General features: G+C 39.6%; 1 protein-coding gene across 3 annotated transcripts in view; it reads left to right on the forward strand.

Annotated features, from left to right (window-relative positions):
* Positions 1-25352, forward strand: part of vwa5b2 (von Willebrand factor A domain containing 5B2) — a 58890-nt gene continuing 33538 nt past the window's right edge. For all 3 annotated transcript variants that reach the window (XM_061979723.1, XM_061979724.1, XM_061979725.2), the window contains exons 1-9: positions 1-77; positions 5541-5681; positions 5808-5892; positions 15060-15224; positions 18271-18471; positions 18696-18918; positions 22812-22972; positions 23291-23422; positions 23494-23618. In XM_061979723.1, the coding sequence (XP_061835707.1) occupies positions 15086-15224; positions 18271-18471; positions 18696-18918; positions 22812-22972; positions 23291-23422; positions 23494-23618 (981 nt within the window). In that variant the 5' untranslated portion in view covers positions 1-77; positions 5541-5681; positions 5808-5892; positions 15060-15085. The remainder of the gene's footprint in view (positions 78-5540; positions 5682-5807; positions 5893-15059; positions 15225-18270; positions 18472-18695; positions 18919-22811; positions 22973-23290; positions 23423-23493; positions 23619-25352) is intronic.

Consider the following 25352-nt stretch of genomic DNA (forward strand, 5'->3'; position numbering starts at 1 on the left):
ATCATATCTATCTATCCTTTCTACCTCTGCTACCTGTCATGCCAAGCCATCGTTCCATGCACGTTTTTCATGCCACAGTAAGTGTTGTATATTTCATGTTTAGCGTTTTTGCCTTTGTGCAAGTTTTTGTTTCATTAGCTAAGTTTTTGTACTTCCGCCTTGTGCGTGCTTTTCGTTTGTTCTTTTTGTTAGTGTAAAATTAAACATGTACTTACATATACGCCTTGCCCGTTCCAACTTTCCTTTGCACCATGGGAAAACAAACCCCAAAGTCCACGTTTTGACACAGTACAAGATATTTTTTTATTCTGGCAACTTAGCTGTTAGTTTTTCTACCGTAAAAACAAATAGTAGCGCTTTTCCATTTACAGTAATACACCGTTAAAAACAACCCTAGATTTTACAGTAAAAAACTGGCAGCCCAGTCAACTGAATTTAAACGCAAAAAACAGTAGCAGTTTTTTTTTTTCAATTTACAGTAATATGCTGTAGAGAACAACGTAAAATGTTTACTTTTTATTAATTTGATGGGTAGTTTGCTGTAAAGTTAAGTATTTTTATTTAGAAAAATCATGTTTGGAAAGTATGATAATATACGGTAGTATTTGGTGCAATATTGGATACTATTAAAGTAGGGATGTCCGATAATGGCTTTTTGCCGATATCCGATATTCCGATATTGTCCAACTCTTTAATTACCGATACCGATATCAACCGATACCGATATATACAGTCATGGAATTAACACATTATTATGCCTAATTTGGACAACCAGGTATGGTGAAGATAAGGTCCTTTTAAAAAAAAATGAATAAAACAAGATAAATAAATTAAAAACATTTTATTGAATAAAAAAGAAAGTAAAACAATATAAAAACAATTACATAGAAACTAGTAATTAATGAAAATGAGTAAAATTAACTGTTAAAGGTTAGTACTATTAGTGGACCAGCAGCACGCACAATCATGTGTGCTTACGGACTGTATCCCTTGCAGACTGTATTGATATATATTGATATATAATGTAGGAACCAGAATATTAATAACAGAAAGAAACAACCCTTTTGTGTGAATGGTGGAGGAAGGTTTTTTGGGCTGGTGCACTAATTGTAAGTGTATCTTGTGTTTTTTATGTTGATTTAATAAAAAATGAAGAATAAAAATAAATTTAAAAAAAACGATACCGATAATAAAAAAATTGATACCGATAATTTCTGATATTACATTTAAAAGGATTTATCGGCCGATAATATCGGCAGGTCGATATTATCGGACATCGCTATATTAAAGTTTAAAAGGTATGTCATTTCAAGCAGTACATATATGTTTCCTGTCAAAATGAAAAAAATCAATTCCATTTAGTGAGAAAATATGAAGTACTTTATTGACACATATCATTTCCAGGTGTTTGCGGGCCAGATAAAATGATGTGGCGGGCCACATCTGGCCCCCGGGCCTTGACTTTGACACTTGTGTCGTAGTCGTAGGAAAAAAAACTGAAAATTATGATTTACTGTAAAACTGATAATATTGGTGAATGTTTATTGAATGAGTCAGCATGTCCTGAAAGCTATGAACTTTTTGACGCTTGAACGTAATCATTAGGATGAGTGCTCTGGGGGTTCGAGGCGGACGGAAAACGCTAGGGAAGAATAGTGAATATATGAATTTTGGTAGTCTAGTGTACACAATACACATCTTGCTGTACATACGAATGAGTATTTTACATCCTAGAAAGTGTGGTGCTTTAAGACCGTGAGCATCAAAACAAAGGTCACATGATGTGATTGTGACCCGTCTCTCTGCTCCTGTCTCACACACCTGCAGGCTCTCGGCCAACAATGAAGGCATTCAACAAGACAAACAAACACATAGTGTGCACTGCATTATGACCACACTTGTCTTGTTTTGTAATACTACGACGACTACTTCTATGAATACATTGAGTCAATCATTTTGTAAAAGCACACACGCAAAATAAGTGGTCAGTCAGTGTCTTGCATGTATGGAAAAATGGATCTGATTACACATTTAAGGCCTCCAATTGAAAATATCACTTTAAACTACCTTCAACACTGTAAAACTAGCATTTGTTGCCTGTTCATACTCCACAAAATTAGATTTGACCATGAAATGGAATCATTTAAATCCTTCAGAATTGTTTTTTTCCCCCTACACGTGGACTATTCTACAAGTCAGATCCTCTGCAGGCCGTGAAAAGTCTATGTTTATTTTTCATGTATCAGCCAATTCTATGCTAAAAACTCACTCCTGTTACTTCGTCGTCTTTTGCCATAGGAACTTTGTACTAAGGTTGTATGGTATACCGGTACTTGTATAGTACCGCGATACTAATGAATCATATTCGGTACTATACCGCCTCTAAAAAGTGCTAATGCAACGAAATTTCCTTTTTATCTTTACTGTAAAGTTAATATTTGAATGACAATAAAAGGAAGTCTAAGTTTCTAAGTCTAAGTCTAAATGTGTGGTATCATCCAAAACTAGAGATGTTTCTATGTAACTGTTTTTATATTGTTTTACTTTCTTTTTTATTCAAGAAAATGTTTTTAAGCCGATAAATGCTTTAAAATGTAATATCGGAAAATATCAGTATCGTCTTTTTTATTATCTGTATCGTTTTTTTTTATTTTATTAAATCAACATAAAAAAAACACAAAATACACTTACAATTAGTACACCAACTCAAAAAAACCTCCCTCCGCCATTCACACTCATTCACACAAAAGGGTTGTTTCTTTCTGTTATTAATATTCTGGTTCCTACATTATATATCAATATATATCAATACAGTCTGCAAGGGATACAGTCCGTAAGCACACATGATTGTGCGTGCTGCTGGTCCACTAATAGTACTAACCTTTAACAGTTAATTTGACTCATTTTCATTAATTACTAGTTTCTATGTAATTGTTTTTATATTGTTTTACTTTATTTTTTATTCAAGAAAATGTTTTTAATTTATTTATCTTATTTTATTAATAAAAAAAAAAAAAGGACCTTATCTTCACCATACCTGGTTGTCCAAATTATGCATGATAATGTGTTAATTCCACGACTGTATATATCGGTTGATATCGGTATCGGTTAATATCGGTATCGGTAATTAAAGAGTTGGACAATATCGGAATATCAGCAAAAAGCCATTATTGGACATCCCTATCCAAAACTAATGTAAAGTATCAAACAAGAGAAGAATAAGTGATTATTACATTTTAACAGAAGTGTCGATACTACTATGATTACATAATTATTTTTTTTTGGCATCACAAAATCTTTTTTTTAATTTTATTTTTTATTTATATTATGTTTATAAACTCAGGAAATGTGTCACTGGACACAAGAAAACTTAAATTATGACCAATGTATGATCCTGTAACTACTTGGTATCGGATTGATACCTAAATTTCTGATATCATCCAAAACCAATGTAAAGTAGTAAAGTATCCATTGTAAAAAGCATCCAAACGAGAAGAATAAGTGATTATTACATTTTAACAGAAGTGTAGATAGAACATGTTCAAACAGAAAATAAGCAGATATTAACAATAAATGAACAAGTGGATTATTAATTCATTTTTACAGCTTGTCCTTTATAATTTAGACAAAATAATTGATGATAAATGACACAATATGTTACTGCATACGTCAGCAGACTAATTAGGAGCCTTTGTTTGTTTACTTACTACTAAAAGACAAGTTGTCTAGTATGTTCACTATTTTATTTAAGGACAAACTTGCAATAATAAACATATGTTTAATGTACCCTAAAAAATTTTGTTAAAATAAAGCCAATAATGCCATTTTTTGTGGTCCCCTTTATTTAGAAAAGAATCGAAATACATTTTGGTACCGGTACCCTTAGTTTGTACATAAGAAATGTTGCCTGACATGGACCAATACACATTTTGTGTAGTTCAAAAATGTGTTTTCAAACATTTCAGTTCATTTTGAGGGAGTTAGGAGATGCAAACGGCAGCAATAAGGATGGAATGTAACGTCACAAGTTGTATGAACTTGACTATGTTGAGATGCACATACAGTATAGTGCCAATGGGTGTGTAGTACATACAGTATAGCAGTGATGTGCAGTCAGGGGAGGCAGGTGAGGCCCCGCCTCACGTGCCATCATGGAAAGAAAAAAAAATTTAAAAAGAAAAAAAAATAATTAAATTTTTATATGTATCCAGTGATTATACTATAAAGTTATTTTCCATTTAACTTCACCAGTTTTATACAAAATCGCTGAATTTTCACAATTGCCGTTCAAATACTGAGAAGAGACGGTGCGGTGAGTCAGCAGCCAGTTGAGGCACGTCACTCAGTTGAGCCTCACCATGGATTGCGCAATGACTCGGCTAACTGCTGGCCTGCTGTGCAGTGAGACCGTATTGCTATATGAATTATATTATACAATTCCATAGTTTAGTTAGCTGAGGTCTATAATGTACAGTGTATTTTGTCAACAACTGTATGTGTGTAACGTATTTCTTGTGCTGAGCAATCATAAAACTGCTGCGAAGACGCACTGTGTGAGGCTCGCAGTAATCCCGCCTCCTGGTGGTAGAGGGCGGTAGTGATCCCAGAGATCATTCATGCGACTACTCGGCTGCAGAAGAAGTGACAACAAGCAGCAACAGTTAGCAGCGATCGTTTATTTTTTCCTCTCGCCCGGACTTTTAACATGGAGGATTACATATCTAAAATAAAACAGTTTTCTAAACTAGACTTTCAATCGAAGCAGGAGGTAATACTTAAAGGAAGATCTCCATCGAGACAGAAAGACTTTTAAAACTGAAGAAAGATAAGGAAGACTTCTATAAACAAGTTATCGATGCTTTTGATCAAAAGGAGCTGCGCATGGACTTCATTTATAAGTAAAGGTAAGACCATAATAACGTTTTTTTTTTATTAAATGTGCTTTTTTTGTGTGCTACAGTTTGTATGTGTAAAGTTAAAGTTAAGTTAAAGTACCAATGATTGTCACACACACACTATGTGTGGTGAAATTTGTCCTCTGCATTTGACCCATCCCCTTTCTCACCCCCTGGGAGGTGAGGGGAGCAGTGGGCAGCAGCGGCGCTGCGCCCGGGAATCATTTTTGGTGATTTAACCCCCAATTCCAACCCTTGATGCTGAGTGCCAAGCAGGGAAGAATGCTGGTATGAGCTTTTAAACATAACCCGTTAACTGCTGCCAATCAAATGGTGAATAAGATACTCTTTAGGGTTCATATGTTTGTAAATCTGACTGTGATGAAGTCAGTGCCTCACCAGCCATCAACCTCACCGCACGTCACTGCAGTATAGTACCAATGGGTGTGTAGTACATACAATATAGTACCAATGGGTGTGTAGTACATACAGCATAGTACCAATGGGTGTGTAGTACATACAGTATAGTACTAATGGGTGTGTAGTACTGCAGTTGAATATGCATCTTCTTTACTCACCTACACTCGCCTGCAGTGACTGTACTCCACCCCTTCTCTCTATCTCTCTTTCTCTCTCTCTGCCCAGGCCATTAGCTGTGAATTACGGTGCTGCTACCATCACAGCCAATTGTCTGGACGACAAGCAGGCTTTGCCTCTCACTTTGCCTTGCCGTGTGTTAGCCTCTGGCCAAGTGGCGGGCTCGTCATCTCTGCAGTGATCGTGCAGGTAAGGAGAAAAGTCATGTTGCATTCTGGGCAGTCCTCACAGCACTCCATGCATGTTATGATGCATGACCATGATGATTGTGTGCTGTGATGATAAAGTTCTAATCACTTCTTTGTTGGTAAAAAGGTGCTTTCAAAGATGCAACACTCCGAGTGAAGGGATGCAGAGACGAGACGAGGCACATCTTCAGACTGGGCATTGACCAGCACAGGTGATGATTTATCATATTTAAATAAACTCTGCAGCTTGGAAATGACAAAAAGAGAATTGTGGCATGCAGTACACTAAGTATTGAAGTCTTACTATGACAATTTTTGGACTATTTTCTGTTTCTGGGCCACTTTGTATGAGTTTATTACTATTACACACTCACTTTTCTTTCTTTCTTTCTTTCTTTCTTTCTTTCTTTCTTTCTTTCTTTCTTTCTTTCTTTGTGTGTGTGTGTGTGTGTGTGTGTGTGTGTGTGTGTGTGTTTTTTTCTGGCAATGCTTACTTAATGGGGACATCGCTCTGTTTACACAGTCACCTTTTAGGGGACCTCTGACGGTATGGGGACAAAAGAACAGGTGCCCTAAAGGGAAACCTTTTTAAATGATAATCAGATCCATTCTGAAGATGCCTAAGTGATTTGTAAGCTTTGGCCCATAAAACATGTTTACTGGTTAGTTTGAGTGAGAGACATTTGCACAGCAGCCCCCTCATCAGGCTGTAGCTGGTACTGCACTCGCTGCTCTGCTCACACTTCTTCCGTGGTTTGGTTCAGTGTTCCTTAGGATGACATTTTCATACAGCATGATTATAAAACATTATTACCTTTTAAAGTATGATTCACATTCAGAATTTTCCATCCTTGTATATACGGTAGTTGGAGTTGCAGACAACTTCATTACTGCTAAATAGCAGTTTTCAGTAATGTCACAGAAGATGCAGGGTTTGCTTTAACATTTAAGTGGTGAAACTTCCTATAAGAGGAAGTCTGTAGTGCTGTATTCTGAGGTCATGTCATATTTAATTTGAACCTTTTTTTTTTTTTTTTTAAATGGTCCTCAGTAGTCACGTACAAATGTGTGTGAATTATTTAAATTTGGTCCCCATGAACCATATTAACTATTTTTCCCCAGGGTCCCCAATAAGAATGATCAGCACATTACTTCATCAATCCAGAGATTTAAAGACGTGTATGAGCTAACTGGGCAGTGGCCATTTTACCAAACATTTTTTATGCCTCCACAACCTGTAGAAAGGGTGGTCCCCCAAGTGATGATCAAAAACTTGGTCCCATTCCAAATGATAACCAGTGTGTGTGTGTGTTCTTGTATTTTTACCCTTCTTGAGACATCAAGGAAACGTACCTTCCATATGAGGACCGGTGAACAAGTTCAGACCGAAATCATGGTCCCTATACTGGAAAACCATTGCATCTAATAGAGAATGTCTCATTTGCACCCCTGGTGGTGAAATCTATCAAAATGAGGGTCCCTGGTCCCAAAAGGGAAGAATTTTTTAAATTGACTGTGTCCCTTTTAAAAGTGCTCCCCCTCTGGTCAACATAGGAAATAACAAGTGTGTGTGTTGGTTGTTGATGAAGTGGCGACTTGTCCAGGGTGTGCCCCGCCTTCCGCCTGAATACAGCAGAGATAGGCTCCAGCGCCACCCACCTGCGTCCCCCAAAAAGGGATAAGCGATAGAAAATGGATGGATGGATGGGTGTAAAAATTGGAAGTGCTCCCCCTCTGGCCAACATATGTAATAACAAGTGTGTGTAAGCAATTGAAATGTGCCCCAATTGGCCAAAATTAATTTAAAAAAATATGTATATAGAGACATACTGTAATAACTTGAAGTAAATAATGAAGATTAAAAACCAATTACAAACAAAACATTTAAAATTAACTAAAAGCAGTCTTTTTCTCACAATATGTCGACTTCTTTCTTATAAAATTGGGAACGATTTGTCGTTTTCTTTCTGTTTCTGTAATATTGTAATATTTTCCCATGAAATTATTACCTTTTTTTAATGTCAAATTATTACTTGTTGATGCAAAATGGTGACATTTGTCATATAAAATTCTGACTTTTATCACAATATTGCCAATTTTTTTGTTGTTCTTATAATGCTGCCAAAATGTTAGTTTTCTTATAAAATTGTGACTATTGTCGTGTAAAATTACGACTCTTTTCATAAAAATTGCCAAACTTTTAAGCTTTTCTTGTACAATTGTGACTGTTATTGAGTAGAATTCCAACTTTTATCATAATATTGCACAAATGTTCCGTTTTTTGTGCAACATTTTGACTTGTGTTGAGTAAAATGACGTCTTTTATCATAATACTGCCAAAATTCTAGGTTTTTCTTGTGAAATTGTGACTTTTTTTCTTTCAAAATTCCAAGTCATTTTTCACAACAAGCTTTTTTATATTTGCATAGTATGTATATATTATTAATGTTGTAAATACAAATCTTTATATACAGTATTTAGAAAGGGTGGTTCTAAAGAGGTAGGCATTTTTCGGAGGTCTGAAGAAGGTAAAAAATACAAAAGTGTGTGTGTGTGTGTGTGTGTGTGTTCACAGAGCATCAGTTTGCCTCACTTAGGCGAAGCAGGCATTTATTTGCCCGTTATGGGGCGAGAGCACAGTAGCCAGATGGAGCCTGTTGATCTTGTTAAAAAGGTCGACGTGAGAAGGCCATTACCTGGTTGGCAGCAAACACACCCAGGCGTGAGCACACACACGCTAGTTAGCGTAGTGACACCATACCGGCACACCGTACGCCAGGCACTCAAAGTTATGAGAAGACTGTTGTTGTAAGACACAGCAGGCTGGATGTTAGGGATGAGTGCATCTGTAGTGGATTTGCATCCAACTTGCAATGTACTGTGTGTGTGATGCACAGATTAGTGTTGACCTGCCGGTTAATGATTGACTCATCCCTCACACAGGACCACTGGTTGCTAAGAGCCCGAGGAAAGGGAGTCCAACAGTTGCCATGTACATTTAAATACTGTAGGGCAGGGACCAGTAGTGACACAATTCCGGCCCAGTAGTGACACCATACCGGTCCAGTAGTGACACCATACCGGCCCAGTAGTGACACCATACCGGTCCAGTAGTGACACCATACCGGTCCAGTAGTGACACCATACCGGTCCAGTAGTGACACCACACCGGTCCAGTAGTGACACCATTCCGACCCAGTAGTGACACCATACCGATCGAGTAGTGACACCATACCGGTCCAGTAGTGACACCATACCGGTCCAGTACTGACACCATACCGGTCCAGTAGTGACACCATATCGGTCCAGTAGTGACACCATACCGACCCAGTAGTGACACCATACCGGACAAGTAGTGACACCATACCGACCCAGTAGTGACACCATACCGGAAAAGTAGTGACACCATACCGACCCAGTAGTGACACCATACCGACCCAGTAGTGACACCATACCGGACAAGTAGTGACACCATACCGACCCAGTAGTGACACCATACCGGACAAGTAGTGACACCATACCAACCCAGTAGTGACACCATACCGGTCAAGTAGTGACACCATACCGGTCAAGTAGTGACACCATACCGACCCAGTAGTGACACCATACCGACCCAGTAGTGACACCATACCGGCCAAGTAGTGACACCATACCGGCCCAGTAATGACACCATACCGGTCCAGTAGTGACACCATATCGGTCCAGTAGTGACACCATACCGGACAAGTAGTGACACCATACCGGACCAGTAGTGACACCATACCGGACCAGTAGTGACACCATACCGGACAAGTAGTGACACCATACCGGCCCAGTAGTGACACCATACCGGCCGAGTAGTGACACCATACCGACCCAGTAGTGACACCATACCGACCCAGTAGTGACACCATACCGACCCAGTAGTGACACCATACCGATCGAGTAGTGACACCATATCGGTCCAGTAGTGACACCATACCGGTCCAGTACTGACACCATACCGGTCGAGTAGTGACACCATATCGGTCCAGTAGTGACACCATACCGACCCAGTAGTGACACCATACCGGACAAGTAGTGACACCATACCGACCCAGTAGTGACACCATACCGGTCGAGTAGTGACACCATACCGGAAAAGTAGTGACACCATACCGACCCAGTAGTGACACCATACCGGACAAGTAGTGACACCATACCGACCCAGTAGTGACACCATACCGGCCCAGTAGTGACACCATACCGACCCAGTAGTGACACCATACCGGTCCAGTAGTGACACCACACCGGTCCAGTAGTGACACCATTCCGGACAAGTAGTGACACCATACCGGTCCAGTAGTGACACCATACCGGTCCAGTAGTGACACCATACCGACCCAGTAGTGACACCATACCGGACAAGTAGTGACACCATACCAACCCAGTAGTGACACCATACCGGTCAAGTAGTGACACCATACCGGTCGAGTAGTGACACCATACCGACCCAGTAGTGACACCATACCGACCCAGTAGTGACACCATACCGACCCAGTAGTGACACCATACCGGAAAAGTAGTGACACCATACCGACCCAGTAGTGACACCATACCGGACAAGTAGTGACACCATACCGACCCAGTAGTGACACCATACCGGTCGAGTAGTGACACCATACCGGTCGAGTAGTGACACCATACCGGCCCAGTAGTGACACCATACCGGCCCAGTAGTGACACCATACCGGTCCAGTAGTGACACCACACCGGTCCAGTAGTGACACCATTCCGGACAAGTAGTGACACCATACCGGTCCAGTAGTGACACCATACCGGTCCAGTAGTGACACCATACCGACCCAGTAGTGACACCATACCGGACAAGTAGTGACACCATACCAACCCAGTAGTGACACCATACCGGTCGAGTAGTGACACCATACCGGTCGAGTAGTGACACCATACCGGTCGAGTAGTGACACCACACCGGTCCAGTAGTGACACCATACCGGTCCTGTAGTGACACCATACCGGTCCTGTAGTGACACCATACCGGTCCAGTAGTGACACCATACCGGTCCAGTAGTGACACCATACCGGACAAGTAGTGACACCATACCGGCCCAGTAGTGACACCATACCGGTCCAGTAGTGACACCATACCGGTCCAGTAGTGACACCATACCGATCCAGTAGTGACACCATACCGGACAAGTAGTGACACCATACCGGTCCAGTAGTGACACCATACCGGTCCAGTAGTGACACCATACCGGACAAGTAGTGACACCATACCGGCCCAGTAGTGACACCATACCGGCCCAGTAGTGACACCATACCGGCCCAGTAGTGACACCATACCAACCCAGTAGTGACACCATACCGGCCCATGAGTTCAGTTCAAAACCTGGGAGACAAACATATTTGGAACAAATTCCTAAAAACACTAGAGTGCCCCTTTTGTACTGAGGAACTTGGACCACTGTACACTAGGGTTGTCCCGATACCAATAATTTGGTACCGGTACCAAAATGTATGTCGATACTTTTCAAAATAAAGGGAACTACAAAAAATTTCAATACTGGCTTTGTTTTAACAGAAAATCTTACAATACAACAAACATATGTTTCCCGAGCCATTACCTCCCTGCTTGGCACTCAGCATCAAGGGTTGGAATTGGGGGTTAAATCACCAAAAATGGTTCCCGGGCGCGGCCACCCCTGCTGCCCACTGCTCCCCTCACCTCCCACGGGGTGATCAAGGGTGATGAGTCAAATGCAGAGAATAATTTGGCCACACCTAGTGTGTGTGTGTGTGACAATCATTGGTACTTTAACTTTAACGTTAACTATAGCATTTAAATAACAATTTTAAAAGGTTAAAATATAAATTAAAGGGCATTAAACACATTGGGCTTTTCTTGTTGCACTCAAAGAACAATTTACAGTTTTCCATATTACATATAGTCTGCCATAATCAAGGATTAGATTAGAATATAACAAGCTTTATTAACATTATATTAAATGTTTCATGATTTTTGGTTGCCACTCCTGGTCAGTGCTTTAAGAAAAATACAATCATTAGTAAGTACTAAAAACAAAACTATGGATAAATGTACACAGATAAGCCATGTAGCAGGTAAAACACACTTTTGTTAAAGATAAAACACAAATTGTAGCAATTTGTTACACAATTCAGTCATTTCACTTGCATTAGTTGACGTTAGATGGACGGTCTTAACTCCACTAATATTTGAAGTCCAAATACTTTCATATTGTACTTCACACACTCCTTATTAACTAGTAGAATTGTCGTTTTTTGCCATTCTTCCTCTCCAAGATGTTATTGCTTAATGCACTTTGTGTGTGTGTGTGTTTTGACACACTCAACAAAGTTCGGTTAAAAACTTCTGAGAGACTCACATTAATGCAGCAGATTCTTGCTGTCATAGAGATGATCTTTGACTAGTTTGTTTGTAGAAGGTCCTCTAAGACAGCAGAGAGACAAAATAAATAGACCAAAATCAAATGTCTATTGTAGAGGACGATAGTTCTACGGCAGGGGTGCCCACACTTTTTCTACAGGCTGACTACTTTTCAATTGACCAAGTGGAGGGGATCTACCTCGTTCATATATAGCATTTATATTGATTTATTTATGAAAGAGATGTTTTTGTTAACAAGTTAAATGTGTTTAATGATAATACAAGCATGTTTAACATTCCTTTCTTTCATGAAGACAAGAATATAAGTTGGTGTATTACCTGATTCTGATGACTTGCATTGATTGGAATCAGACAGTAGTGATGATAAAGTCCACATTTTCAAATGGAGGAGAAAAAAAATCCTCCTTTCTGACCAATACCACATGAAAGTGGTCGCTTTTTGCCATTTTATTTGTCCAGCTTCCATCCTCCTTTGTATACACTTTAAAAGAAATACATTGGCGGCCAACTCCGTAGCTTGCTAGCTAGTGCATGCCAGCTTTCTGAGACTCTTATTTTGTTAGCGCAGGCAGGATGACGCAGTGCTTTTAATGTGAAGATAGGAACTGTGCAGTCGGTCTTTAGAGTTTTGACGGCAGGTACGGCGCGAGAGTCTGTTGAAATAAAAAGTGTTTCTCGCCTTCCTGTCGGTCATTTTTTCTTAATAATGATCTGGCAGCAACCAGCGTCATCTCACAAGACCCTCGGGTGCCGTGAATGTCAATCAAGTGACAAAAGTGACGTCTTGGTGAAAATTGATGATCGCTCATTTTTAGGTCTATTTTTTTAGGGATGTCCGAAAATATCGGCCTGCCGATATTATCGGCCGATAAATGCGTTAAAATGTAATATCGGAAATTATCGGTATCGTGTTTTTATTATCAGTATCGGTTTTTTTTTTGTTTTTGTTTTTGTTTGTTTTTATTAAATCAACATAAAAAACACAAGATACACTTACTATTCATTCACACTCATTCATACAAAAGGGTTGTTTCTTTCTGTTATTAATATTCTGGTTCCTACATTATATATCAATATATATCAATACAGTCTGCAAGGGATACAGTCCGTAAGCGCACATGATTGTGCGTGCTGCTGGTCCACTAATAGTACTAACCTTTAACAGTTAATTTTACTCATTTTCATTAATTACTAGTTTCTATGTAACTGTTTTTATATTGTTTTTCTTTCTTTTTTTATTCAAGAAAATGTTTTAAATGTATTTATCTTATTTTATTATTATTTTTTTTAAAGTACCTTATCTTCACCATACCTGGTTGTCCAAATTAGGCATAATAGTGTTAATTCCACAACGGCATATATCGGTTGATATCGGTATAGGTTGGTATCGGTAATTAAAGAGTTGGACAATATCGGAATATCGGATATCGGCAAAAAGCCATTATCGGACATCCCTAATTTTTTTAATGCCTGGCACCCTCCATCGACCGCTAGCTCACCATCGACGTAATGAGCACCCCTGGTCTACGAAATGTACAAAATAAGACTAATAGTAAAGGGAGAGGTCCGGCCCCCCAGTCCTTAGCTTTCTGGAAATGTGGCCCCCAAAACATGAGTTGAATAGCCCTGTTGTAGCTGTTTTACATGTATATTTAAACAAATATTTTATGTATGTATGTGTATATATATATATATATATATATATATATATATATATATATATATATATATATATTCAAGGTTTCTGTGGTTTATCCGTTATACAGTGGTCAATACCGAGGTAGAGCGGAATATACTGTACGTTAGGTCAGGAAAAAACACATAGGCTATATGTTTCCTGGAAACAAGCTTGTAGGGATGATAAAGCCTCTGTGTTTTTTCCTGACCTAACGGGTGTATATATAATATATATATTTGGGATGTCCGATAATGGCTTTTTGCCGATATCCGATATCCCGATATTGTCCAACTCTTTAATTACCGATACCAATGTCAACCGATATATTCAGTCGGGGAATTAACAAATTATTATGCCTAATTTGGACAACCAGGTATGGTGAAGATAAGGTAGTTTAAAAATTTTTTTAATGAAATAAAATAAGATAAATAAATTAAAAACATTTTCTTGAATAAAAAAGAAAGTAAAACAATATAAAAACAGTTACATAGAAACTAGTAATTAATGAAATATAGTAAAATTTACTGTTAAAGGTTAGTACTATTAGTGGACCAGCAGCACGCACAATCATGTGTGCTTACGGACTGTATCCCTTGCAGACTGTATTGATATATATTGATATATAATGTAGGAACCAGAATATTAATAACAGAAAGAAACAACCCTTTTGTGTGAATGAGTATAAATGGGGGAGGAAGGGTTTTTTGGGTTGGTGCACTAATTGTAAGTGTACTTTGTGTTTTTTATGTTGATTTAATAAAAAAAGAAAAGAAAAGATACCGATAATAAAAAAAAAAACGATACCGATAATTTCCGATATTACATTTTAACGCATTTATCGGCCGATAATATCGGCAGGCCGATATTATCAGACATCTCTAATATGTATATATATATCCATCCATCCATTTTCTACCGTTTATTCCCTTTGGGGTTGCGGGGGGTGCTGGAGCCTATCTCAGCTACAATGGGGCGGAAGGCAGTGTACACCCTGGACAAGTTGCCACCTCATCGCAGAGCCAATACAGATATATATATACACAGTCAAACTAGTTGATTTTGTTTATTAATACTGCCCACTTATTGGAAAAAGAGATGAATAATATGGGGCAACGGGTCTTTCTGTGTGGAGTTTGCATGTTCTCCCCCTGACTGTGTGGGTTCCCTCCCAACTCCAAAGACATGGCAACACTAAATTGCCCCACACCCGCGGTCCTGAGAGGGAAAGCGTTAGAAAATGGATGGATGACAAGTCATGATTAATATGCACACACACTAGTTTCTCTCCTCAGAGTTGTTGGGACCCCCAACTGAGAAGATGGTTGGACTGAGAAACCGCTCCACGTGGGAACCTTTGCTGCTCAAGTCCTCCTGCATCAAATCCTGCGCCATCGGCTGCTCCCTGGGCATCACGGCGCACCTCACCTATGCCAACGCAGACAAGGAGCCTGTTGAAGGTGAGTGAGGTCACAGGAGACACATATTTGCATAAAACCGATACACATCTCAGTTTCAGCCAGAGGTGGGACCAAGTCATTGCTTTGTAAGTCACAAGTAAGTCTCAAGTCTTTGCCCTCAAGTCCGAGTCAAGTCCCGAGTCAAGACAGGGCAAGTCCGAGTCAAGACTGGAAAGTCTCAAGTCAAGTCCCAAGTCCTGCATTTTGAGTTTCGAGTCCTTTCAAGTCGTTTAACCACAGACTAATATATTTACACAGATTGTGTATGCTTTTAAAATGCTGTATTTATTTATTAAAACAAGTGCATTTGAAATTGCAGGGAAAAAGATAGTGCTGACATTGCACTTCAAAATAGCACTATTAACCAGTCATTTTAAACATGTAACTCATTCCTTTACAGATTAAACACATTTGAAAAAAACAAGTGCAACTGTACTTATTTGCACAAAAGTGTTAACATTGTATTTCAATGGCATATTGCATTGTAACTAGTTCCACAGCAGTTTCTATCCTGTTCTTACCTTATCTCATTGATCTCATCTCATACTGTATGTGTGTTGATGTGTGCGTACACATGAAAAACATAACAAATATATGAACATAACAATGAACAGAGTTGTACTTTTTAGATGTCAGGACCCTATGCAATATGTACACATATTCTTTATATAGTATACATTTTAACTGACCTTTATTTGACTATGTTTGTCTTTTTGTAGGTGGCTAAAATATGCGGTGCTGCTGACCACCGTCTAGCGTTACGTTACTGTGTGTGATACATTGACTAACGTAATGTTACTGTGTGTGATACATTGATTAACGTAATGTTACTGTGTGTGATACATTGACTAACGTTACGTTACTGTGTGTGATACATTGACTAACGTTACGTTACTGTGTGTGATGCATTGACTAACGTTACGTTACTGTGTGTGATACATTGTCTAACGTAACGTTATGTGTAGGTAACTCATGCAACCCTGCTTAAAAAAAAATCACTTGACAAAAAGTATGAATAAGGTAGCAAACTGCAGTGGACGCAACAGATTGCCGTGTTTGCAATGACGTTGTAACCATAGACATCTTATAAGTAGACGCAGCATTGGTTGCTGTGACGTGAGCAATTTGGCCGCCATCTTGAAGTGGTGATGAGGAGCCGGCGAGCAGCCTAAACTGACAGTTGACAGGTAGAAAACAAAGATGCCGGGCTGGTGTTCAGCGTTTTCCTGCTCAAATGAGCGGACTGTTGAAAATAGGAATCGGGGGATTACTTTTCACAAGTAAGATTTAACATTAACGTACTATTGGTTGTATCTTATGAAAATAATATTACCACAGAGTTGAGAAGGATCAAAGATCTTCAATATTTGTATGTGAAAATCACAAATAAATCTTCTGGGGGATGACGCCCCTACAGGGGTTTGGTTTACAAACTTTCAGCCCCACCTAAAACAAAATTCACCAGCCGCCACTGATTATGATGCATTCTCATTTTAGGCAAAGTATAAGACAATACTTTCTTAACAGTATAATTGTAACCAGGAATAAGTCTTCAAGTAACAATATTCAAATACTAACATTGTTGGGTAAAACAGAATTTGGTTTTATTCTGAATCCAGTGAAACAGATTAGTGGTTTTAGCTGATATGAAGACGTTTAGGTGTTTATTTATGTTTAAGTATTTGGCAGACGCTTTTATCCAAAGCGACTTACATAAAATAATACATATAAAACAATCACTGCAAACATTATCATTTAAGGGAAGAATGTAAAAGAAAATATCAATACAAAGTGTCAAGACAGAATAAACTATCTGCTGCTGAAGCAACAGAGATACAGTCTATAGGTCCCTAAGATATATAGATATCTAATGTATTCATACATTGTTTATGTAGGATATACGCATGTGTATATATAACCTAATCATATTGTTTCTTCAACTTAAAAATAGTTTACCGTTTTTTCCCCCTTCTCTGGGATTATATTCCCAGTTTTGATCTCGGACGTCTGGTCACTTATAGCGTATAAGAATATTATATTACTGTTAAGCAAACTATGAATAATAAAACACGCCAAAACATGTGTCTGTTATCATAGCTACACGTATGACAAAAAAGGGGGGTGAAAATCAGTGGTATTCAGTGAGGTAAGATAAATTAAATGCGCTGACAGTTCATTGCTCCTGCCAAATGAATTGCACTGAGTGGAGCGGATCACCACTCCAAGATGGCGGCCCCACGCCTCGTCTGCGCCAGTAGGCAGTAGCGCTCCATGCTGCGTACCCTTATAACATGTCTATGGTTATAACGTTAGCAGTGAGTTTGCAGCCTCACTGATTTAACTACACAGCAAATAAAAGTCACGTTACTTAGCCAATAAACGTTATCTTACATTCAAAACTTACCCTTCTTTGTGCAACTTCAAATGTTGAACGTTGTTGCGTCTCCGTCTGTAATATTCGAACTGCGTGATTTGCATACGGCAATTCGTTTTTTGTTGACCAAGTCGTAGTTTTTATACCCGAACGAAACCAACTTTGGCATAATTGTTTATCACTGGCACGTTGTTGGACAACTCTTGTTCAGTGGTTGTCCTGCAATTTGATTGGATGAATGCTGCGTGATGAAAACAACGTAGTTCTAATTTGATTGGCTGTTGTACTGACAGCACACCAGCTGACAGGAATAACAAGCTGAGAGACACAGACGAAGAAAATGAAAAATACGGAGCGCTCCCAAATAACTTTTTAAGCTTTGGATTTTGGGGAAAGTAGCAAGTCATGTCAAGTCAAAAGGCTCAAGTCCAAGTGAAGTCACAAGTCATTGATGTTAAAGTCTAAGTCGAGTTGCAAGTCTCTTTACATTTTGTCAAGTCGAGTCTAAAGTCATCAAATTCATGACTCGAGTCTGACTCGAGTCCAAGTCATGTGACTCGAGTCCACACCTCTGGTTTCAGCTGGATGGGACGTGATCTTGATCACCTTTAACACACATGGTTTTTATTTTAACTAGACCAAACATAACACGGAGTACTTTTTGTTATTTAGGTGTGTTTGTGTACCCTCTTGGAGAAAAAGAGGTGGTGGTGGGCTTTGAAGCCACAATCGCAGGACGCCAGATGGGCGTTCAGATCCAGAACCGAGGGAAGCTGAAGGACTGCTGCTTGGACTGCTGCCCGGGTTCTGGTCCTGACGGCCGGGAATGGAACTGCTGCGGGAGCTCCGGTCTGGACATGCAGTGCACCAATGGTGGGTCTGGAGCACTCACTTTATACACCGATTCTTTAGATATGTGGCAGTCCTACTTTTGGAGCCTCTGCTGAATAATTCCAAGGAGCTGATGTTGTAATCTGCTGACGTAGGATAAAATATGGCTATCACTGAGATAACAAGGGCAGACTGTAGATTTTGATAAACGTTGCTGCTGTTTGCTATTTTATTAAGCACTAACATGGAATCTCAATTTGTGTCAGGACATCTCATTCTGGACGAAGACCTGGAAAGAACCACCTTCATCGTGGGCACAGGGGTCATAGGTCCCATGGATATTGTGTCCATCATCATGAAGACCACACTGGAACTTCCTACATTAGAAAATGGAGCCATCCGCATTGTCTACCCGACAATCCTGACGCCCGTCGTCACACACATGACCACAAGCAAGAGTGAAAACGGCGGGAAATCCGAAGACACCGGGTACGCTGAATTGTCAAAATACTGTAGAGCAGTGGTCCCCAACCACCGGTTCGGGGACGCATTTGCTACGGAGCCGCACGGAGACATAAATTAATTTGTAAACTACCGCATTTTCTCCGACTTAACTTTGGCTTGTCCCACTAAACACCAATAAGCTTGTTAATAGATGTATATTACAACTGCTTTGTTATAGAACATTAATGCACATATCAAATGTTCATGTGCCAGATTGTAGCCAAAGGCTAATTTTTCATGCTCTTCTTTTGCTATTTTCATCTGCCACATGTAGAAAGCCGGTCTGTAAAAATAATGCATACATTAAACTGGTCCTTGCTGGAAAAAATGTTGGGGAACCATGCTGTAGAGCAGGGGTGTCAAACTCAAATACAGAGTGGGCCAAAATTTAAAACTGAACAAAGCCGCGGGCCAAGGTTGAACAAATTAACCTTTTAATAGGGATCCAAACAAGTTTTGCATTGAATATTGAACTAGCAAGGCTTATATAACTTTATAGTGACATGCAAAATCGAGTTTCAAATAATAATAATAATAATTAAAAAATATCAATGGCATATCAAATACAATTTAAATAAAAATGTAATGCCTCTTTTCTATTTGCAGCCTTCTGAGGTAAATATCAATATTAACTTTTTCCACAGGCTAATAAATTTTAAAATAAAATAACAATGAATTAACCAACCATTCAGGACTTTAAACTGCTCAGTTTGCAACACACTGATCTAATATGATGTGCCCAAGCCAGATACCTGACATCTTTTCTTGGATGCTAGTTCATTAATGTCGGGGCTCAGGCTTTGAGCTGAGGCATCCCTCATTATCGAACAAAGGTGTTCATCAGTCATTATATGTCATAGTCCACCCGTCCTCCACGAGCTGTCGTCACGTCTGCTTTTCATCCATTGCAACAACGTGCCGGCTCGATCATAAAATATGTGCGACTTCAGCACGCACACAGACGCAAATGCAATGCATACTTGGCCAACAGTGATACAGGTTACAGTGACGGTGCCCGTATAAATAACTTTAACACTGTTAGAAATATGCGCCGCACTGTGAATCCACACCAAACAAGAATGACAAACACATTTCGGGAGAACATCCGCACCGTAACACAACATAAACACAACAAAACAAATACCCAGAATCCCATGCAACCTTAACTCTTCCGGGCTGCAATATACACCCCCGCTACCACCAATGATATCGCCTAAAAGGACAAGTGAAATTACATGGCGGGCCAAATTTGGCCCGCGGGCCAGAGTTTGACACCCATGCTGTAGACGATGAAATTTAATACTAACTAGAATTTGCAATGCATGTGAATGCCCTATGTGCGCGAACCGCCAAACCGCTGATACGTGTGAGCGTAACTGAAATACTTGAATGTCCAGGGTGAGTGGAGTGTGTGTGGATGTTGGAACGGTTCAAATCGGATGAGAAATGTGGGATATGCAGTCGATTTCCCATCCATTGTCAATGGGGAGAAAGTTATCGTAAAAACGCTAATTTTGGGAAACGGAAAACATGTTCGTTCGATCTAATTTGTACAAAAAGAAAAATGAAAAACTTGAAAACTTTGAAAAACTTAAACTTTCCAGGAAGAGGTGAAACTACGGCTATGGAAGCCAGGGAATTCCTAGAATACCTAGAACTTTTTTCAACTTGGTAGTTTGATTGTCAAAGGTGAGTGGAGTGTGTGGATGGTGGAATGGTTTAAATCGATTGTATATTTCCCATCCATTGTCAATGGGGAGAAAATGATCGGAAAACCGGGAATTTTGGGAAAAAGAAAACATGTTTTGCGTTCAAAATATGTGAAGAACAGTGTGGGTGGATGGTTGGAAGGTTGGAATCGGGTAAAAAATTTGGGACATTGTATAACTATGAATATGTTCATTCATTTGAATGGGAATTTCCTGGAATTTTGGGAAAAACGGGGATTTTTGAAAATATGACAATTGTCCTAGATGATATGAATGGGTTGGTGTTGGAATTTTTCAAAACGGTTGAAAAATGTTGACGTAGTAACAGCTTAAATTTAAATGGGTATTTTGAAATTCCTGGAATTTCTGGAAAACTGGGAATTTGTACGAAAAGAAAAAAAATATTTTTGTTGAAGAATATATGCTGATTATCAGAACGCCCACAATACTGGGAGGAGAAAATGCAAATATTATTATTCAGTACACACTTTGTGATTTACCAAGGCAAAAACTGTTCTGCGGCCACTATTTTGCGTCTTTATTTGACAAGTCTGAAAAGTGTGTGCAAAGAAACAAAGTTACGCACAGGTCTGTGACAAAGGAAGGGATCACTCTGCAAAGACAGTTGGACAGGGAATCTTTCGTACTGGGTGTGCATGTCAACATATAGGGACTGTCAGGAATAAAAAAGAATAGACATATTGTCTATTCAGCAATATGGTTTTATAATTTTACAGCTGCTGGATGTCTTAAAAGGCTGATTAAAACAAATTCAGTTGATGTGTTTTAGTGTCTGCTGTCATTTTTTTTATGGCGTTCGTATCTTCATTTAGGAAACATAGTCATGTAATATAGCTCCTATATGAAAAAACATCTTGCAATATGCATTTGCTTGCATTTGGATCATTCCAGACGCCTCCCTGCACAGCACACAATCAGTGTGCTAAAAATGTTTTCTGTTGTCGAGATTGTGATTCTATATTACAGAAAAAGTGTTATGTGTTATACATGTGTGCCACTGCAAAAACCCGCAGGCTGGAGAGCACAATAACATGAATGTATGAAATGCTGAAATAAGCAGGGACGTCCATGAAAAATAAGTTGCATTAATGGTGCCTACACAGATGTGTAAGTTACCCATGTCTTGGGCACTAATACACCCCCATACCATCACAGATGCTGGCTTTTCAACTTTGCGCCTATAACAGTCCGGATGGTTCTTTTCCTCTTTGGTCCTGAGGACACGACGTCCACAGTTTCCCCCCAAAAATTGGAATGTGGACTCTTCAGACCACAGAACACTTTTCCACTTTGCATCAGTCCATCTTAGATGAGCTTGGGCCCAACAAAGCCGGAGGCGTTTCTGGGTGTTGTTGATAAATGGCTTTGGCTTTATATAGTATAGTTTTAACTTGCACTTACAGATGTAGCGACCAACTGTTACTGACAGTGGTTTTCTGAAGTGTTCCTGAGCCCATGTTGTGATATCCTTTACACACTGATGTCGCTTTTTGATGCAATACCGCCTGATGGATCGAAGGTCTCGGGCATTCAATGTTTATTACGCTTATGTGCAGTAATTTCTCCAGATTCTCTGAACCTTTTGATGATATTACGGACCGCAGATGGTGAAATCCCTAAATTCCTTGCAATAGCTCATTGAGAAATGTTGTTCTTAAACTCTTTGACAATTTGCTCACGCATTTGTTCACAAAGTAGTGACCCTCGCCCATCCTTGTTTGTGAATGACTGAGCATTTCATGAAAGCTGCTTTTATACCCAATCATGGCACCCACCTGTTCCCAATTAGCTTGTTCACCTGTGGGATGTTCCAAATAAGTGTTTGATGAGCATTCCTCAACTTTCTCAGTCCTTTTTGCCACTTGTCCCAGCTTTTTTGAAACAAGTTGCAGGTATCAAATTCAAAATTTGCTAATATTTGCAAAAAATAACAAAGTTTTCCAGTTCGAACGTTAAATATCTTGTCTTCGCAGTCTATCCAATTGAATATAAGTTGAAAAGGATTTGCATCATTGTGTTCTTTTTTATTTACCATTTACACAACGTGTCAACTTCACTGGTTTTGGGTTTTGCAAAAACAATATTGTATTTGCTCAAATAATAAGGTTTCCTCAAATGACCCACATCTCTCTCTGTCTCTCTCTTCAGACCAACCAGCTGTTTTGGTGCCACCTCAGGAAAACAGGACCGGGTTCTAGATACACAGCAGCAGTATTGTGCCCATGCCATCTTCACACGTCCAACAGCAAATTTGGCTCCTTATGAACTCAACTTTCAACTGCTGGTCCGAGGGGCCTGTCTGCTGGCCGGTAGTTTCTCTGCTCTTGCTGACACGGTCGTTCTTAACACCTCAACTATCTGGGATACTTGAAGGATACGTAAAATGTTACCTCCACAACCTGAGCCCCAAAATCATACGGTGTGGGGTTCCACCCAGGTTTCTGGCAAAATATGTCTGACAAGGTCAAACCAGCTGTGTGTTTTGCTATAAGTGTGATGATAACCATAGACTGGAACGGTTTTATTCACCTATTGCCATTAGGGGACAGTATTACTCTACATTCCCTTTCCACTATGTGTTTGTCAGTAGGGTGAGTAGTTTTAATTTAAATGTAAATGTAACTCAGGACTGGAGAGCCCCACTCACGCCCTGAGGGCCGATGCTGACCCCAGTGCCCAAAGTGCCTCCATCACCTACATCACCTTAGCGCAGGAGCATCCCTATGACCGACACATAGAGATCATTCTGCACCTCAGCGGTGAGTATGTCCTCCGGTCCCCTGTTTTGTCGCTTTTTGCGTGAATGGTGCATGAAATTTCTTCTTGACAGAACCACACAGCCCACTGGTCATCATAGAGAAGGGCAGGCTCTCCTTCGGCCAGTACGGACAGCACATTCACTCTCGACGGGATTTCATCCGCTGCACCCGCAAAGATCCCCAACCAGAGAAAAAGGTTGGCTTCTAAAGTTCTGTTCTTGAAATTGCTATATATATATATATATATATATATATATATATATATATATATATATATATATATATATATATATATGTGTGTGTATGTATGTATGTATGTATGTATATGTTGTGTGTGTGTATGTATATATATATATATGTGTGTGTATATATATATGTGTATATATATATATATATACATATATCTGTGTATGTATATGTATATATTTATATGTGTATGTATATATATATATATACAGGTAAAAGCCAGTAAATTAGAATATTTTGAAAAACTTGATTTATTTCAGTAATTGCATTCAAAAGGTGTAACTTGTACATTATATTTATTCATTGCACACAGACTGATGCATTCAAATGTTTATTTCATTTAATTTTGATGATTTGAAGTGGCAACAAATGAAAATCCAAAATTCCGTGTGTCACAAAATTAGAATATTACTTAAGGCTAATACAAAAAAGGGATTTTTAGAAATGTTGGCCAACTGAAAAGTATGAAAATGAAAAATATGAGCATGTACAATACTCAATACTTGGTTGGAGCTCCTTTTGCCTCAATTACTGCGTTAATGCGGCGTGGCATGGAGTCGATGAGTTTCTGGCACTGCTCAGGTGTTATGAGAGCCCAGGTTGCTCTGATAGTGGCCTTCAACTCTTCTGCGTTTTTGGGTCTGGCATTCTGCATCTTCCTTTTCACAATACCCCACATATTTTCTATGGGGCTAAGGTCGGGGGAGTTGGCAGGCCAATTTAGAACAGAAATACCATGGTCCGTAAACCAGGCACGGGTAGATTTTGCGCTGTGTGCAGGCGCCAAGTCCTGTTGGAACTTGAAATCTCCATCTCCATAGAGCAGGTCAGCAGCAGGAAGCATGAAGTGCTCTAAAACTTGCTGGTAGACTGCTGCGTTGACCCTGGATCTCAGGAAACAGAGTGGACCGACACCAGCAGATGACATGGCACCCCAAACCATCACCCAACCATGCAAATTTTGCATTTCCTTTGGAAATCGAGGTCCCAGAGTCTGGAGGAAGACAGGAGAGGCACAGGATCCACGTTGCCAAGTCTAGTGTAAAGTTTCCACCATCAGTGATGGTTTGGGGTGCCATGTCATCTGCTGGTGTCGGTCCACTCTGTTTCCTGAGATCCAGGGTCAACGCAGCCGTCTACCAGCAAGTTTTAGAGCACTTCATGCTTCCTGCTGCTGACCTGCTCTATGGAGATGGAGATTTCAAGTTCCAACAGGACTTGGCGCCTGCACACAGCGCAAAATCTACCCGTGCCTGGTTTACGGACCATGGTATTTCTGTTCTAAATTGGCCCGCCAACTCCCCTGACCTTAGCCCCATAGAAAATCTGTGGGGTATTGTGAAAAGGAAGATGCAGAATGCCAGACCCAAAAACGCAGAAGAGTTGAAGGCCACTATCAGAGCAACCTGGGCTCTCATAACACCTGAGCAGTGCCAGAAACTCATCGACTCCATGCCACGCCGCATTAACGCAGTAATTGAGGCAAAAGGAGCTCCAACCAAGTATTGAGTATTGTACATGCTCATATTTTTCATTTTCATACTTTTCAGTTGGCCAACATTTCTAAAAATCCCTTTTTTGTATTAGCCTTAAGTAATATTCTAATTTTGTGACACACGGAATTTTGGATTTTCATTTGTTGCCACTTCAAATCATCAAAATTAAATGAAATAAACATTTGAAT

Source organism: Nerophis lumbriciformis, linkage group LG19 (assembly GCF_033978685.3).
Source record: "Nerophis lumbriciformis linkage group LG19, RoL_Nlum_v2.1, whole genome shotgun sequence".
Taxonomy (NCBI): domain Eukaryota; kingdom Metazoa; phylum Chordata; class Actinopteri; order Syngnathiformes; family Syngnathidae; genus Nerophis; species Nerophis lumbriciformis.